The following is a 19,278-nucleotide window of genomic DNA, read 5'->3' on the forward strand; positions in this document are numbered from 1 at the left end:
GAGGTTTTTTTTTTCAAACCGAGCACAACTCAGGTTTATCGCCATCTATGGGAAATTTACTACCTAGTGAGTTGTGTCGGAAATGCAGGTGTAACAGTCAGAGTGCGTATCTAGTGTTGTGTCTGATTTTTCAGTGCTACCATCTATATTTCAGGCGCGAAGTGAGTGAAGTGTAATGTATTTGTACTGTTTGTAGGTTTGTTGCTCTCTGGCGAGACTTTTAAGGGGAGATTGGCTCGCATTTGCACCTCAAAGCTGGGAACCACAGAAAACCAACTTCAGCCAAACACCACTGTGGTGACGGTAGGGCTCAACCAGTGACTCCTAGAGGTAGAAAGACTCTGCACGCTGCTAGTGACGTCAGCAAGTAGTCCGTTTTCCCTCTAAATATTCAGAGAAAAAGAATTTCCTGCTCGTGCCAGTATCATCGTTGCGCCCAACCCACACGGGTAAAGGGATTACATCCCGAAAGAGACAGAACGCGGGTCGCTTATAAACAATCCCTACATTGCAGAAATTTAGCGCTTCATGATTGGTGGAAATGAGTGATGAACTATTACGTCACTCCTGGCGAAATTTTTGCTACCGACGTTTAATAGATATAGATAATTGTGCTGAATTTGAAAAAACAACAGTTGGAGTAATGGTTATAGCACGAGACTCACGTACCGAGGGTTGTGTGTTCGGTTCGGTCTGAATCCCGTCGAAATTTTTTTTTGCTGTCATTTACTGATTTACTAAAAAATGTTTCTACTTTTGTTTCTGATTTAATGAAATGCGGTTCACGTGTATCGAGAAGACCCGTGCCATACTCGTTACAACGGACTTTTACTGCATATGTAAGGCTTCACTTCTTCCAACCGAAAACGGGGGGGGGGGGGTGGAGCCCTCAAAACATCATTATGTCCTGCGACCTATGAAGTTCATACGGCTCGGCATAGAGAGAGAGAGAACCCACCCAAGTTTGAAACTCACTGAACTCTAACACGTAGGTCCAGATATCGATCGTTTTGTTGTTTATTGATTTGCTCAAAAAATGAATTCAATGAGTAGAAAAGGACTCGATTTTTAATGAGTGGGAAATAGCTTTATAAAAAGGGGGTGGGGAGGAGGAGGGGGGGGGGCGAGAACAGAGGTTTAGAAAAACATTACATTTATTCCTTTTCTGAACGTATATGGATGGCAGCAATTATTTTATAAGAGAAAATGAACATTCGCGACACGCTTCCGGATAAAGCGCCTCCCCATTTTCCCGATCGCTTTTTCATCCCCGGTATGATGGTCACGTTCACGATGGTCATCCCACAAGACATATTTCTATATCGTGCAATAACACCTAAATGACTCTGTTTTCTTCATCCCAATTTTTTTTATAACGATTGGCGATCAATGATTCCGATCATGAGCACGCGGGGGTATTTAAAATCAGTTAAGCTTAACCCTTTATAAGCGGTACGGCAGAAATCACCAAACTACCTTCAAAATGCTGTATCTCTTTTAATGAAGTAGGTTTTCTTCCGATTTCAGCAGGTGCAAACTAAGGGTCATAGGGAAAAGTGCCCCATTGAGAAATAAACTTTACAGAATATCATATATTGTCAATCGGTGCTGTCGCTAAAATCGCAGAATTTGTCGTCAATGTGGCATTATCTACAGAGAAATGCGTTAATAACTACCCCAGTAGCACACCGGTATAGAACGACGCAGAGATTTCGATACCGTTCGACGTCGTGACCGATATCGTTCGACGTAGAAATTGCATACATTCGTCGACGTAGTTCGACATAGAGAAATTTGGATTATTTCAAAAGAGACTAATTATCATACAAGATATTCTCCTTCGAAACGAAATGACGTAAAAATGAGCGTAAAACTGTTTTAGAGGGGGAAAAAAAGGATTTTTTGGCGTTTATTGAGCGAATACATTTTTAATATATCGTTCGACATCGGATACGCAAGAATTTCCGACTTCTTTCGAACGTTCGATATTCATTCGACGTTCCGACGTCGGATCGGTATCGGCACGATATCCTAACGATATCGTTGTGCTACTGGGGGGTATTTACAGGTGAAAGATGACAAAATAAATGACAAATAATGACTATTTACATAATTTTCGTAACACAATACACACAAACTCTCCTGAACAAGAACAAGAAAATCTAGGCTCTCTCTGAAATTTAATTGGAATAAATCCCTCCCCCTGAGACTGTGAAACGGCTTATAAAAACACACGCTAATTTTATCTTCTTAGGAGTAAAAACCAGTCGGACATAAAAAATTTCGTCACTTCCTCCAAACCAACTCCTTGGAACCAGATTTGGTACGTGCAGCGCCCGAATGGCGTGGTGGTAAGATGCTCGTCATGAAGGTTGCTGTCATGGTCCCAGGTTCGAATCCGAGGGAGAATATAGACAAGGTATTTTCCCTAACGATCTTGAGGCGACCAGTGCCTTCATTTTCAGTCCGTTTCATTAATGGCAGTAAATTGCAATATAACGATATGGCCTGAGTTGGCTTTTGGTGAAGTAACTTAGTTAGGGGCCTGGGGATCACATTGATTCGATAACACGAGCATATATTGAAAATCCAATTAATTTGGGTGTAGTTTTTAATAAGTAAGTATCACAAAAAAGAGGAACCTCCTTTGATTCCATTTAGCGAAATCTTAATATGTATGGGACTGTAATTTGAAGCTCATGAGCAGTGCCCAGTTTATTTAATTAATCAATAGATAATCAATTTATTTTAAAAATTCGATGTATCCCATTAATGTCTGTGGGAATTTTCATGTCTATGAAGATAATACGAAAAAAGCTTCAATAAACAGTGAAATTTTCATAAATGTTTTCCTTTCAACGGTTTATTTCGTCTTTTTGTTTCGTTCATCATTATAACAGATCCGGGGCATTTTGAAAATGTTTCAGATCCTTGGGTGCTCGTCTTAAGCTTTACGTGAGAAATTTTGATTCCTGAATGAATTCACCTTTGACGCTGAAGGTGTATCACCGTAGGCAATGCAGCACAATAAGCAATGAACGCTCTATAACAGATCTCACTGAAGAGTGGTGTATGTATAAGGTGACCATATTCTTGGAGACTATTACTAAACCCCACATGTACCTCGTCCATATTCCACTGCGGAACTTCTAACCAATTGGTACATGTTACATACACCCAGGCAACTGCTCTTCCCAAAAAAACTCACCTCACTTGAAACTTTACTTTCTTTATAACAAGGACAGTAGCGTGACAAGTTAGAGAAAAGATATCAGCCTTCCTTAACTTCAGTAAAAAAATTGTCTTTTATTCCTCTCATTTTATATTCATCAAATCAACGAATAAAATTATCTTCCCAACTCAAAAATAATATTACGGCAATTAGGACTACAATAGAAGAATATATTCATCTCACATATTTTCTATGTGTCTTCGGGGTCATTCAAGTATTACGTCAGCATCAGGGGGGGGGGGGTTTCCGATTTGCTGACTTTTGATGACAAGGGGGGAGGGGGGAGTTTGGATAATGCTTACGTCATCAACCCCCCTTTTTGAAGATATAAAATATTCTTAATGACATCTCATTCGGTGCTCCAAAAACACGGAAAATCTTTCTCTAGTTTGTGGGCACCTGAACTCTCTAACATTCTCCCTAATGATAAATCCCTTACAGAACTCCCCCCCCCCCCCACTTCAGCGATCTCTAAATGTTTCACGGATCCTTCAAGTGCTCCGGAAATGTGTCGGGCCGCTTAAGTGCTCTGGAACTGTGCAATTATGCTACGGATCACTTAAGTAATCTGAGAATGTTCCGCTGGTAACTTGAGTGATGTAGAACCGTACGGGGGGGGGGGGTCTGCTTAAGTGCTCTAAAATTGTGCCACGTGTCACTCAAGGGATCTCTAAATGTGCCACGGATCGTTTGTGTTCTGGAACTGCGTCGCGGGTTACTTAAGTGATCTTTGAATGCGCCACGGGCCTACTTCAGAGATCTGAAAATATTCCATGGGTCCCTAAAATGCTCTGGAATTGTGCCACGGGTCATCTCAGCGATCTGTAAATGTGACGCTTAGTTCATTTTATGAAATTGGGTTTGAAGGGCAAGCCACATCAGGTAACCTTCAGGCCCATTTTTGCCGCTATGTTGGTGAAGTTGTCATAGTGACGGACTCACATCTCGAGGACCCGGGTTCGAACCTCAACGTCACCATAGTGGTGGTCGGCTGATGGTGGTTTTCTGTGGTTCCCAACTCCAAGGCACGAATGCGAGCCGACCTACCCGTTAAAAAGTCTCGCAAAAGACCTACAAACAGCACAAATGTAATTCAATCATATAACATCACTCACTTCACTTCTGGAATATAGATGACAGCACTGAAAAACCAAGCACAACACTATATACGAACCCAGACTGTTAGGTACACGCACAGTTACATCTCCGGCACAACTCACGAGGTAGTAAATCACCCATAAATGGTGTTAGACCTGAGTTGTGCTCGGTTTGAAAGAAAGGGCCATATTTGGTCCCACCCTTGGCCCGTATATCATATATGGCTTAGAGGGTGGGTCACAATGAATTTCTTGAAGAGAAATTTTGACCTCTTAGCCTTCAAATAGCATTGAAATTAACAAAAATTGATTAAAATAACATATAAAGATATTTTCTTTCAAAATTTTAATGAAAAAAAAAAAATTTTTTTTTCGTCCCTTCCAAGTGGGAGGGGCACGATGATGATGATGATGCCGATTCGTTTTTGCATATATACATTAGATCAGTCGACTTCACTTTTGACGCTGGAGGTGCAATGCCTCCACCCCCCCCCCCGTATCTTCGCCTATGCCCCTCCGGCGTACGTTTCTGATGCCACCAATATGCGTTAGGAGGGGGGGGGGGCAGTGCTGACAAAATTTTGCTGACAAGGGGATCAGAGTTTCGCTGACTTTTGCTGACAAGGAGGGTGTCAAAAATGGCTAAAAATTTGCTGACTTAATACTTGAACGGCCCCTTTTATTTTAGTTCACTGTAATTTGAAGTAGCCCATCATTTCCCGCTATTGGCAACTTTGCTTACTTTTGGCATAATATTCGACGATAATTGGCAGTCCCGTAATTCGAAGCCCAATTTTCCGTATTTTTCCCGAGTGAATATGGTCAGTTTGTTTTATCGCCAAAATTTCTCAACACACAACACACAGTTTGCTCAATCTTATATACATTTATTTACATACATTTGATCGCGGAGGATATTTTAGTGGAGATTTTTTGAACACTTTTGGTTTAGACGAAAAATTAAGTAAATTTTTTTGAGAGGTGCTGGTGGAAAGTTCCAAGAGGTCATCGAGAAATCAATTCAGAGTGAAGCAAAGAAAACGCGGGAAGTGTGTGCAGATTTTCGCGCCAAGCCGATCGGGAGAGATCGATCTTTTGTCTTCGGAGCGTGGGTGCATCGTCTGTGAATTTCTTATCTTCAGCGCGTTAGAAATTGGTGTTGACAACATTCTTTTCACCGGACAGTGTACTCGTTGGTTGTTGTTGCAGTCATGGGTGTGGACTATCCCGAGAACGGGACACCTTCAACTTCGGAGCCCGTGAAGCTGGAGGAAAGCGTTTCCGAGAAGAACGAAGCAAATTCGGCTCCACAGAAAAATGTCCAACCACTCATCACAGCCATGTTCGAAAAGAAAAGAAAATTGCCTTCGGAGGAAAAAGAGGACAAACCGAGGAAAAAGAAAGTTACACCAAAAACAGAGTCCAGCGAAGATTTCCAGACCTCCCATTATTCGCGCTGCAGGGAGTGCAAACAGTGGCTCGATAGCCCCAACCTAAGGTTGTTCCCAGGGGACCCCGAAAATGCTGTAGAAGAGTATGTGGCACTGACTGACACGAAGCTCTCGATATACACTGGCGAAGAAGATCTTGATCTCGCTGATGAGCGCGTGCAGCACAAAGTTACGGAGTATTGCGTCTACGACCGAAATACTCATATCTGTTCCATTGACACTGGTCTCATCGAAAGAAACGTTGAACTTTATTTCAGCGGTTTTGTGAAAGCAATATATGATGATGATCCCTCTTCGGCAGGAGGTATAAGGACTTGTAAAATGGGGCCTATCAACGAATGGTTCGTCACTGGTTTTGATGGGGGCGAGTCTGCTTTGATAGGATTTTCCACTGCTTTTGCAGAATATATATTGATGCGTCCTAGTGAAGAGTATGAACCGTATATGGAGCCTATTTTTGAAAAGGTCTATCTCAGCAAAACTGTCATAGAGTTCCTTCTAGAAAATCCAGATGCCGATTACGAGGATCTTTTGAATAAGTTGCAGGATACTGTGCCGCCTATCAAGGTTGCTCAGTCGTTCACGGAAGATACTCTTCTCCGTCATGCGCAGTTTGTGGTAGATCAAGTGTACAGCTATGATGACGCTGGGGAAGATGGAGAAGCACCGTTGATTGTGTCGCCGTGTGTGCGAGCGCTCATAAATTTGGCTGGTGTGACGCTTGGGCAGAGACGAGCTATGCGGCGAACCCAAAAAGACAGGATATTGAAAGTTAAGAAAATTACTCATTCTCTAGCTACTACGACGCCTTTAGTTCATAGTATTTTTGAAAGTTTCTTTACTCATCAGTTAGATAAAGAGTCAAAATCAAATATGGATAAGAGACGGAAACGCTGTGGAGTTTGTCAAGCATGCCAACTTCCTGATTGTGGCAAGTGCAACTTTTGTAAAGACATGATAAAGTTTGGAGGGAGTGGTCGCAGCAAACAAGCTTGCGTGAATCGACGTTGTCCGAATATGGCTGTTTTAGAAGCCGAAGAGGATGATATTTTAGAAGATCAAATCGAAGATGAAATGGACAAAAAGGTCTTGGTCTCTAGAGATTCACGAAGTAAGTATAGTGCTGGTAAGCGTAAAGTAGATGTGTCGTGGCATGATCCCATCGAGGTCAAAATTGAAGAAAGTAGTCACAAAACAAAGAAGTTCTATCAAGGTGTGACGGTGGACGGCGTAGAAGTGAGAAAGGGTGATTATGTGTTTGTTACTCCTGAAGATCCGAGCACACCAATGTACATAGCAAAAGTCATCGACATGTGGGAGTTTGGTTCCAGTAAGAAGTTTCATGCTCTGTGGTTTTGTCGTGGTTCCGAAACGATATTGGGAGAGACTTCAGATCCTTTTGAGGTCTTTGGAACTGATGACTGTGAACACATGGAAATCACATCTATATATGGAAAATGTAAGGTGGTTTTCAAAGGGGTGCACGAGAATTGGTTCAACCTTGGAGGAACTGAGGCATCATTAAAAGAAAATATGATGAGCGATGATGGAGATGAGAAAACATTTTTTTTTCAGAAATGGTATATTGCAGAAACTGCTCGTTTCGAAGATCCCCCTTCGTTGTTTGTGACAAGCGAGATGACAGAGTGTTGCAGTTGTCTCAAGAAAAAGATTTCGCTTAATGATGATGAAGTACAAGTTGGTAAAATTTTGAAAGAGCATGAAGGTGTCAAGTATTATGATAATGTCAAGTACATGTCTTTGACCTTGAACGTTGGTGACAGTGTCTATTTGGATCCAGATGTATATTCTTTTCCCGCGAAGACAAATGACATAAAGAAGCTGAAAGAAAAAGTTGATGAGACAAAATATCCCGAAGCTTATAGGAAATCTGATTACATCAAGGGTTCAAATGCAGATGCTCCGAAGCCATTTGTGATTGGTAGAATCAAAGAAATTGTTGCTAAGCAAAATTCACCTGTTACCAAGTTGGTAATCAATGTATTTTACAGGCCAGAAAACACAAACAGAAACCCTTCATTAAATTATCCCTTGGATCTGAACTTTCTATATTGGTCGGATCAAGAAATAAAAGTAGCTGTCACTGATGTCCAGGGCAAATGCTCTGTTATTTACAGCGAAAACGCAGTTGGCTCAATGGAAAATTCGCTGCCGAATATATTTTATTTCCAGGAAGCTTATGATAGTGCTACGAAAGAATTCTCGATGCCTCCAATATCTGCACGAATGATGGGATCAGCAAAGGGCAAGGGAAAAGGGAAAGGAAAAAAGACAAGTGCTCCTGCTGTTCAGGAAAATGTGCCTGTAATAGAAAATTCACATTCCAATGACACAAGCTGTAAATTAGCGACCCTTGACGTATTTGCTGGCTGTGGGGGTTTGACTGAAGGCTTTCATCAGGCTGGAATTGCGGAGAGTCTTTGGGCGATAGAGAAAGAGGAACCAGCGGCTCAAGCCTTCAAACTTAATTTCCCATCCTGTTCAGTCTTCAGTGAAGATTGTAATGTGCTTTTGCGAAAGGTTATGGATGGTGAAACTGTTTATAAAGGTAAAAAGCTCCCTCAGAAGGGTGAAGTAGAATTGTTATGTGGAGGTCCACCCTGTCAAGGTTTCAGCGGAATGAATCGTTTCAATTCCAGACAATATTCATTGTTCAAGAACTCATTAATTGTTTCGTTTCTCAGCTACTGCGATTACTACAGGCCCAAGTTTTTTGTGTTGGAAAATGTGCGAAATTTTGTCTCCTTCAAAAGGAATATGATTCTAAAGCTCACTCTTCGTTGTCTAGTTCGTATGGGATATCAGTGTACTTTCGGAGTTCTGCAAGCGGGGAATTATGGAGTTCCACAGACTCGTCGTAGAGCGATAATATTGGCAGCAGCACCAGGTGAAACATTGCCATTTTATCCAGAGCCAACCCATGTTTTCAATGCTAGAGCTTGCCAGCTCTCAGTTGTTGTCGATGACACAAAGTACTCTTCAAATATTAAATGGACAAATTCAGCTCCTTATCGCACAATATCTGTTAGAGACTCTATGTCCGATTTACCAGAAATACGAAATGGAGCAAAAGTGGAGGAGATTGAATACACAAACGAGCCTTTGTCCTCTTTCCAAAGAAAACTCAGAGACACTGGCAGTGTTCTCCACGATCATGTCTGCAAAGAAATGTCTGCTTTAGTGGAAGCTCGCATGAGAAGAATACCTCTCATTCCGGGATCTGACTGGAGAGATTTGCCAAACATAGTCGTCAGATTAGCAGATGGGACTTATACACAATTGCTGGAGTACAGGTATCACGACAAAAAGAACGGTTGTGCTCGTAATGGTGATTTGAGAGGTGTTTGCTCATGTGCGGAAGGAAAACGATGCGATCCTGCAGACAGACAGTTCAATACGCTTATTCCTTGGTGCCTTCCTCACACTGGGAATCGTCATAACCACTGGGCTGGTTTGTATGGACGTCTCGAATGGGATGGCTTCTTCAGTACAACCATAACCAATCCCGAGCCGATGGGCAAACAGGGACGTGTACTTCATCCAGAGCAGCACAGAGTGATCAGTGTGAGGGAATGTGCCAGATCCCAAGGGTTTCCTGATTCATATAAGTTTTATGGAAATATTCTGGACAGGCATCGCCAAATTGGGAACGCAGTTCCGCCACCACTAGCCTGTGCCATAGGCCTTGAGATTAAAAAATGTGTGCGTGAAAACAATCATGTGATCAAAGAAGAACAGGTGGAAGCTGCATGATATTTTTGAAAAATCTTTGTTTATTGATTTTCCTATGAATTATGTCAATCAATGTTCACTGTCGGAAGTTTTTATGTGAAGGACAATCACAAATTCAGTTTTTAAATATTTTTACTATTCTTTTAAGGCTTTAATCATCTTTTATTTTTATTGCATTTCATGTGTTTTATATTTGTTTTTATTGATTTTCATTGCCCAGTAATTTTTTTAAATTGCTCTAAATTGTTTTATCTTTTTTGTCTGTACATTTAGTGATAAGATTTATATAAGACGAAACTGAGATATTCAGCAAAGATAATTCTAAAGATCTTCTTGGGACAAAAAAAAGCTGTCATTGGTACGAGTTTGTTTTCTTCTCAATGTTCATTTTCTCATGTTTTTAATGCTAGTGGTTGGCAGAACTATGCACAGGGTTGTTGATTTCTTATAAAAAAATCAATTTATTTGATTTAAATTAATTTTTTTAATTTAAATCACGATTTTATTGATTTTTTTAAACAAAATTTTTAAAATATATATATTACTTACACACTAGTCATTAATCTATGCTTTCATTAAATATAAAATTAAAGAAATGGCCATTATTTTTGTGAAAATTAATATCTAGTTAACACAGGCATAGATGATTTGACTGTAGTTAGTAGGTTCGCATATTGCGCTCTGCAATTGTCTTTACCCAGAACATTATAAAAACTATTCCACCACTCCAAAATCAGACATTGTATCAATAACCTTAGAGTGAAAAAAAAATTACCATGAAAAATGGTTCCAACTTACAAGATTCATCGAAAGACTGGTTATTTGTGGAGAAGAAGATTACAAGGAAGAAAATTCATCACTGCCCCCACTGGGACTCGAACCCCGGTCTCTCGCTTGCCGGACGAGTGCTCTACCATCTATGCTACGGAAGCAGATAGAATATTTCAACCTTGGAGCATATATATATATGTTGAAAGGCACCGTACATGGACGGTGTCAACAATCAACTAATAGCTCGTGAATGACAAAGGCCAACCAGATGGCCATATGCATATAGAAACGTCCTCTCCACTTGTCAATACAAGATTCATCGAAAGACTGGTTATTTGTGGAGATCAAGATTACAAGGAAGAAAATTCACCTTGTAATTTTCTTCCTTGTAATCTTTATCTCCTTAAACAACCAGTCTTTCGATGAATCTTGTATTGACAAGTGGATAGGATGTTTCTATATGGTTCCAACTTCCCCAAAAATTTCAATGGAATTGCCAGGAACCTAGAGCTACATTTTTGTTTGATAAATGCACGATCCTTATTTCTCTCGTCTTTTGTGACATCAGTTCCCTATTAGAAGTTAACACTGATGAACTTAGAATAAATGCAGGAAGGTGTATTTTTATTCTGTGATGACAAGACCTTTTTATTGTTTGATGTTGGTGCTTCTTTTATCTTCAATTGTAGTTTTTTTTCAGACTAATATCCATTCAGCTGTGGAGCAGTTGTTTCTTTGTACAAAATCGTTAATTTTGGCTGGTTTCAGAATTGCAATTATGTCCTTGACATTTCGTTTTGAACCAATACTTAAGATTTCACTAGAGATGTTACTATCTGAGATCTGTGGTCTGCACAAGCTTTGGTAACAACTGATGAATTTTTAGTATAAGATTCAAGAGCATTACAATAAGTATTCCATCATATCTCTACAGGAAGACCAATTCATTTCCACCTTACACATGATACCATGCTTTCGAAAAATGATTGTAGAAATATCTATATATACTTGTAACATACTTTGTTACATCAGTTTTAACCAAATCTTTGGCTAGCAGGTTTAAAATGTGGGCACTGCACCAATATGTAAGTCGCGAAAAGCCAAGCTCTTCATCCAGAGTTTTTCTGGAAGAAACTGTATATTTTCAGTATTGCCTAACAAAACTTGATATTTTACATTTGAAGTTTTCTTCTATTGACTTCATTGAACTAAAAACCAAATTTTGCTAAATAATCTCTAGCATGTGCTGAGCCGATGTGTCAATGGTACCGACATGGATGGCTTTACTACACCGTTTGATAATATACAGAATTTATGTCTTCATGCAATTTTTGATTTTTTTAAGTCACTTTTACATCCCTTAACTTCATTGTAAATCTTGGGTAAACATCAGGTTGGTATACAACATAAATTGGTATGACTACGGTATCTCTGATATTTGATATATATATATTAATATATATTATAATACTATAAATGATATTTGAAAATACATTTAAATTTGTTATTTAAAATAATTCAATAAAAAATTAAATCACTTTGAAGAGAACTGCATGAATAATTTTATTCAATTACAACAGATAATTTTTCATATCTGAAAAAAATTGATTTAATTCACTACAACCCTGGTTATGCATATAATACTCGGGAAGACATGCATTTTGGCATCATTAATGTAAAATAATTAATCAAAGGAAAAAAAAGCTGTTTGGTTGCTGCAGCTTCCCCCCCCCCCCCTTAGTTGTGTCCCCGGTAGTTGACATCAACAGGAGGTATAAATTTTATCACTGAAATGCTGTTTGATTTTTTTGTTTTAAACTTATTTCTGAAAGTTTATCTAATTTTTTTTTTCCGACATACTTTAATTCAGACACTTCACAAGAACATCACGTATTCCCAAGAGATCTTTACGATCTGTCCAGGGAATTTGTTAGTGCGTTAGTAGACATCCATGCTGGAGCCGGGATTCGAACCCAGACCTGCACAGTCAGAAGCTAGCTCCCTAACCACTGGACTGCCAGGCACAAGTCGGGCAAGTCAATATCAATAAAATAGTTTTTTGAGGTTTTATCTTAAGGTTTCTAAAATCTTCATAACCAAACTTTTAAAACCTCTCATGATCATGAGAATATTCTTGAACTAAAAGTTGGCATTGGAGGAGGGGGGGGGGGGGGAGGTGATTATACCAAAAATTGCTTTGTTTTAAATGTTTCAGACAATGAAAACCTGATTTATATTTCATAATATAAAACAAGTAGTATAACATTAGTAAAAATTTTTTTTATTATTTAGAAGAAACATGAGTATTCTTGATTATTCTCGATTTTTTTACTTCCAGGAGAATATTTCTGTTCTATTCTGTTCTCTGAGAGTATTCTCCTATAGATGTGAGGTGAGAATATTCTCACCTCGAGAGTTTTGTAGGTATTCTTTAGAGCAGAGATTGTGGTTCTCCTGAGCATCAGTCTCTCTCTGATTTATTGTATGACTTTGTATGGCCCAATGGTACTGGGCAAATCAGGCAGGATGGGTAACCCCTACAATTAGGAAGCAATATGGAAGAAGTATTGTTTAAATTTGGGGGTCTCCTGAATCTTGAGCTTCTGGGCAAATGTCCACTTGTCCATGCAGAAATCAGACCAAGTCGATTAGGATGTTTAAATATCTCAACATACTCTTTGTACAATTAAGAAAAGAAGCTATCCAATAGATCAAAAATATCAGCTCAAGTCTATAACACCCAATCAGGGCAGAGCAGTACCTGCCAGGTAAATAACCATTTTTGTGATTACTTGCTGTTAGAAAGTCTTGGATTTATAGATACTAATGGGTCTTATAATTAAATGTATCCAATGATGTCATTCGTACACCTTCTGATTATGCCAACCACCAATGTTGGGAAAACTAATGAACTTGTACCAAGAACAATGTTTTGTTCCAAGAAACTCTTTCTATTTCATGATTGCTGTAACTGCATGATTATCTGAGCCATAGAAACTTGTGGTGAAGGAAAAATAAAATACTATACATTCAATATATATATAATGAAGTTTTACTTTCAGTTGTGAATGCTCAATATGCTGTACTCTGGAAGCATGGCATAACATCTACATCCATTAACGCATGGTCCTCAGAGCTTTTGGTCATGGCCCGTCAATCATTTTCAAAAGATGGTTGAAAGACTATTAATTCATTCTAGAATTAATGAAATAATTATAGGGTGGCATTATACTATAAAATTTGTTTTACACTGAGTTCATTTATAAAACTTGAAAAATTCAACCAATAGGTGAATCAGTTAAGTTTGAATATGACAGATGTGTTTATTGGTTACATTTTTCAAGTTTTATAAAAGAATTTTTATCAATTATTATACTGGTATACCAATCAACCAGTATTACATGATAATGTAAATACCGGCCATAGAATTAACAAAATGTTTTCTAACAAATTGGTGAGAACTCAGAATTAATTGAGAAGCAATTTCAGAATTGCTGAAAGAAAATCGTTTTTGAATTTTCGAAACAATTTTTTTGGATTTTTGAAACAATATTTTGTATGGCAGAGGACTTCAACCTTTTTTTAGTTGTGAGCACTGCCTGTACCCATCATTAAAAGAAGGAACACCCTTACTGTAAAATTGACATACAAATACATGAAATCAGGGTGATTTCAATCCTTAAAGGCAATCTGTACAAGGTGCTTAATGGGGAGGTTGATCAAGTGCTCGCAAGCATGAAATTGGACACGAGCATTGAACACTGGGTGTGTCAGAGCATGTTATTGATGATGTCTGATGTATGGTGTTGCAGTGGATGCTATTGCTACACAGTTTGTCTATAATTGTCAGCATCTGCAAATGCATTTTTAACGTCCCCCAGATTCTTTTATAGAGGAAAAAATTAGATTAAGGGTAAGTGGTGAGGTCTGAAGTGCCTAATTAACAAACCACCCTTACAATAGCTTCCCTTATTGCTCAGAAATATTCAAACTAGTAAGTGAAACCACAATCTGCTTGTGAATGGGCAAAAATCTAGTTCTATAAAATTTCTCAAATGTGAGATTCCTGCAATAGTGCTTCTCACAGATGTTAGTTTGAGAAGAATATTGTGTTGTATATTTTATGCCAGTTGGCATGAAGGGGAATATTCAACATTTGTTATGAATGTAATCTTTTTTCTTTACCACAAGTTATTTGTTTCTATCTTAAAAAGATTTGGAAATCAAATGAACCATTTTGTTACACAGTATTTATGTTCTCAGTATAATCTAAGAAACCAACTGGGGCCGTTTCTCTAAGTCAGGAATGTTCCAAGTCAAATTGTGATGTCTGACCATTCTAACCAGATTGCTACAAATGAATCAAGCCAAAATAAATGCCATTTTTATTATTTTTGTGTAGTCATTTATACTTTGAAGGGTTTTAGTGTTATAAGTTGTTTTTGGCAACTATTTTATTAATAAATATCAGTTTTTAAAATAGCTAATATGGCCAGATCAGAATCTATATTTTATGAATGGATAATCAAACAAAAAGTGGTGTCCTTGGAAATTTATCCTATCCTATAAATCCTATTTTTTTACACTTGCTAAGCTTATGTATCAAAAAATACTCAAGATGTATCTTTAAGAGAATGAAGATGGTACTTATTTTATTTTTGTTACTCAGAGGCAGGTTCTTAAATAATTTTCTACTCTCCGTTAGAATTATTTCGGACGATATATATGTATTTTTTCTTGTAAAATATACAATTTGGATAGAGCGAAATATAAAACCTGAAGGAAAAACTGGAACTATTGTAAACAGCCCCTTATCTGCATACATTTTAAAATAGTTGACAACTTAAAATTTAGTTAGCTATTTAATCACATTTAATAAGTCTCGTTTACATGCATTAAGTAATTAAGTAGTTGATGCGTGTAAACGCCTTTATTTTTAGTACAAAAGAAAGAATGGCAAAGTTTGACTATGATATGGTATATATATTTACTAGTATTTATAATGCAATGGTTTTCCAGTTGAAGCTGCATCTTAAACATGCGAAACAATGCTTTGGGTATCAATTTCCTGCCAGCTCTGCTTTGATTGTAAATACTCTTCAAAACTCTGGATTTATACAACCTGAGCTATATAAATTTTTAGGTGAGGGTGAGAATAAATTAGTTTAATTAGCAAATTAACAGATGCTGCAGAATTTTTACGTATAACAAAATTTTAGGCGGATTAGAAAATTTAAAATATCAAAATATTTTTTCTCGGTAATTATAATTGAAAATATAAAATGCTTTAATCTACATAAAAGTGTTTACCCAACCCTGCTTGGAGACATGATTATTATGTTGGTGATTTCTGTCAAGTGAACTCGTTTTCATTAGAATGCATATCACTAGAAAAATGATTTACATATCATATATTTTTTTCTCTTGTACTTTTTTTTAATGCATTGGAATAAAACGTGTGACATCATGAATGTATTTAGTTTTCATTTTTGATATTAGTTTTTTTTTAAAATATGGAATCAATTCTGAGTGAGATATTCGTTGACGTTAACTGTTGTGGAAGCATTTTCTGAAGGAGAACCAGGACATTTCTGAATTGCGAGTGATTCAAAGTTCGTATTTTTGTGAACTGAAAAATCATTGATAGCAGAGCTGTAAATAGCAAAATTTTATAGTAAGAATTTACTCTATCGCCCATACCTTAGTTGCGGCCCTGGTTGACAGTGATTTTAAATTTAGCAAATACAAAAACTTGTTCTGGTTTTGAAATAATATAGACTAAAAGTAGATTACTTTTGCATAGTGTTTTTCAATAAGCACACATGTTGTGGACCAGGTTTGTTATTTCAACCTTTTTCACGGGGAACAGAAGAGGGCAAAGAACATGTATTCAGATTATGTATATACATATTTCACATTGTCCATTTCTATTGTATTTGTGAAGGGGAAAATTGTCCGATCCCCCTCAAATGACGGGCCTGGTCCCTTTTGGTGTTGTGATTGCACATGTCGGGTTTATTCAACCAAAATTTGGGTCCATTTTCTAGACTTGAAAAATGGACCTTTCACCAAATTCTGGAACTGCACAACAGACCCTTCACAAAATACCAATTAATGAAACCATAAATTCGGCATTTCTTTTGTGAATTGTCATAAATGAAATTGATGACCCTTCTCATAAAAAATAAGGGAAATTTTAACAAAAAAACGAATCTGTAAATGCACACTGCTTATGTTCCAAGATTTCAACTGGGCTTCACAAGTTGGGGGCCATTCAAGTGTTACGTCAGCTGATTTTTAGGCATTTTCGACCCCTTTCCCCCAGCAAAATTTCATCAGTTCTGTCCCTCAATGATTGGTAACAGACATATACAGGGGCGGAGCTCGAGCCCTCCCATGCTTTGTCCCCAGATCAAAAATTTATTTTTCATGAAAAAAAAATTAAAATAGAAATTATCACACATATTGTACTGTGGATCAATCATTAAAAAATATGATCAATTTCTCTTGATTCAATGCTATTTGAAGACTAAGAAAATGTTTCTCTAAGAAATTGATTGCATTGCACCCCCTAAGCCTTTTGCGCCCTCTCTAAATGTTGATCCTGCGTACGCCTCTGATTGGATTGCTGTTCAAGAATATAGTCCGACACTATATGTGAACTTTGCTATGTAAATGCACAGGAATTATTTTTCACATGATTTTATAGACTGACTAAACACACTATATTTCTATCTTGAATTTTCAAATAATGGCAAGAGAAGGTGGCTTAAAAACTTTTTCTTTCAAACCGAGCACAACTCTTGTCTATCACCATGGGCAAATTGCTATTGAGTTGCGTTGAAGTGTATATATCTAACATTCAGAGTATGCCAATGGTGGTGTGTGAATTAATGCTGCCATCTATGTTTCAAATTGTGAGTGAAGTGTAATGATTGAACATTTTTAGTGTTGCACTCCATGGCAAGATCTTTTAACGGGAAGATCAGCTTGCATTTATGCCCTCAAGGTTAGGAACCACATAAAACCAACTTCAGAAGAGATTCATTTTTTTGTATTTCATGAAAAAAAATTAAAATAGAAATTATTACACATATTGTACTGTGTGGATCAATCATTAAAAAATATGATCAATTTCTCTAGATTCAATGCTATTTGAAGACTAGAACTCCAGAGAACACAAAAAAATGTGTGATATGCATGGCCTTATCCAGTCACGTGGTTATGACGGCAATCGCCGTCACTCTAATACGTAATGGTGGTGCCTATTACAGCAAAAATGCAGTCACAGACTTTTTGGTCTTTTTCACATAGAAAATACGAAATAATTTGTCATATATGTGCTGCCATCCTTCTACTTTATTATCTCATCACTAGATGGAGTTGAACAATTATATTTCAAGGACAGATTATTATTACTATTATCTTTGTCATGTTTAGCAAAGCTGCATCCCCATCGCTTTTGTTTTTGATTCTCTTGCGAAGATGAATGCTTTATTACTCATATATATTTTAGAAAAGGTTCAACTACTATGTTTCCACATAAATCCATCAACAGCATTTCGTTTAGTCACAGAACATTATGACCCCCCCCCCCCTCACTTTTCGGGTGTCATATTACATCTCGACACATTCGAGCTATAAAAAAATATTTTAATATTTCAAACTTCCAAGAAAAGGAAAAAAAAAAGTGGGCACTGCGGGTAACACTTGGAGAAATTAATTGCACAGTTGTCTGGTTAATGTATTCATGCTATCAGTTTCAATTGTTTCCTGTTATTGTAATCTGTTTTATAGTTTGAAGTAAAGATGGTAAATAACGAGGTGGCATAACGTTGGAGCTGGAAGGATCCTGGTTATTTTCTTTGACCAGTCCTCTAACCTCTTACATTTGACGATCATTGCCAATGGTGGACAGGCTCATGACAAACCTCTGAATGTACTGAACCTTGGCTTTAGCCATTACAATTTCACATGTACAGTGGGATGAACATGAAATGTAGCTCGTGACTTTTGAACTTTGAAAAAAAAATAAAGTAAAAGGAAAGACATTTCGCACAAATTCGCCACAAGCAACATTGCTTTTAATAAAACACAAAATCATAAATTGTTTAATTGCGGGTAATACAACGAAGGAAAAAAAAAAATCTCATGACATCCGGGGGTAAGCACTATTCCATCGGAGCCGCAAGTTTTCTTTGACAGTGGCCTCATCCAAGGTCTTTGCTTCTCTCACTGGATCATCGCTCAAGTCTTGATTCTCCAGCTTGGGTGTCAAAACGAGTTCACCGGTCTGTTTCAAGAAAGTGCGTCCGACGTCTTCGCTTTTCGGAAAGCCATTGGGATACGTAACGGGCCGGATCCTTATCAGGTGCTTCACCGACCACAGCTTCTTATTCATCGACGGCGTGTTCTTGACGACGACAAAAGAATTGTCTTTGGCGAGACCGAGGTCTATGAGGGTCAGCTTCTCCCAATACGGTCGTCCGCTCACTCGGGCGTATCTCCACACCAGGAAGAGCTTGGACGGCTCGAATCCCTCTTGCGATTTCCGGCGGTACTCCTCGATCTTCGAGAAGAACTTCTTCGCCATTCGAAGTTCCGAGTGCGTGTACGAGGTCTCCGAAGGAGGTCGCCTCAGCAATTTGTTGTAGGTCTCGATCGCTTCCTGATCTCTTTTGCTCTCCCACGCCATCGAGGCTGAAGGCAATACCCCGAATACTGGAGGACATCGTCGTAGGCAAACTGCGCCGAGCATCGCAAGCACCATTGCGCGACAACTGATTAAAAAACGCAAACCGGTGGATCGGAGCGAGAGATTTTCTAGCAAAAGATGTTGGTGCGGTTAGTTAAAAAATTAAATCGTATACAATACAATAATAATTATACAGGGCTTATATAATCGTATCAATTACTCCACATTTTAATTTCAGACATGTAAACAACACAGTATGATTTGAGCGATTGCGTGGTC

General features: G+C 38.0%; 2 protein-coding genes across 2 annotated transcripts; one reads left to right on the top strand and one right to left on the bottom strand.

Annotated features, from left to right (window-relative positions):
• The first annotated feature begins 5,371 nt into the window (after positions 1-5,371).
• LOC149064625 (DNA (cytosine-5)-methyltransferase 1-like) lies at positions 5,372-15,775 on the top strand. Its single transcript, XM_089254786.1, has one exon. The coding sequence runs from the start codon at positions 5,541-5,543 to the stop codon at positions 9,552-9,554; it is 4,014 nt and encodes a 1,337-aa protein (XP_089110912.1). The 5' UTR covers positions 5,372-5,540; the 3' UTR covers positions 9,555-15,775.
• A 2,591-nt stretch (positions 15,776-18,366) lies between these two features.
• Positions 18,367-19,268, bottom strand: mRpL30 (mitochondrial ribosomal protein L30). The gene has a single exon (XM_089255249.1). It carries the CDS (start codon positions 19,072-19,074, stop codon positions 18,454-18,456), a length of 621 nt encoding a protein of 206 aa, XP_089111375.1. The 5' UTR covers positions 19,075-19,268; the 3' UTR covers positions 18,367-18,453.
• Between the last annotated feature and the right edge of the window lie 10 nt (positions 19,269-19,278).

This window comes from Pholcus phalangioides, unplaced genomic scaffold, assembly GCF_987345545.1.
Source record: "Pholcus phalangioides strain wild (caught in Gottingen) unplaced genomic scaffold, Ppha-v1.0 ptg000042l_1, whole genome shotgun sequence".
Taxonomy (NCBI): domain Eukaryota; kingdom Metazoa; phylum Arthropoda; class Arachnida; order Araneae; family Pholcidae; genus Pholcus; species Pholcus phalangioides.

Coding starts and splice junctions, on each gene's coding strand:
- LOC149064625 (XM_089254786.1), top strand. CDS start 5,541: ATGGGTGTGGACTATCCCGAGAACGGGACACCTTCAACTTCGGAGCCC.
- mRpL30 (XM_089255249.1), bottom strand. CDS start 19,074: ATGGTGCTTGCGATGCTCGGCGCAGTTTGCCTACGACGATGTCCTCCA.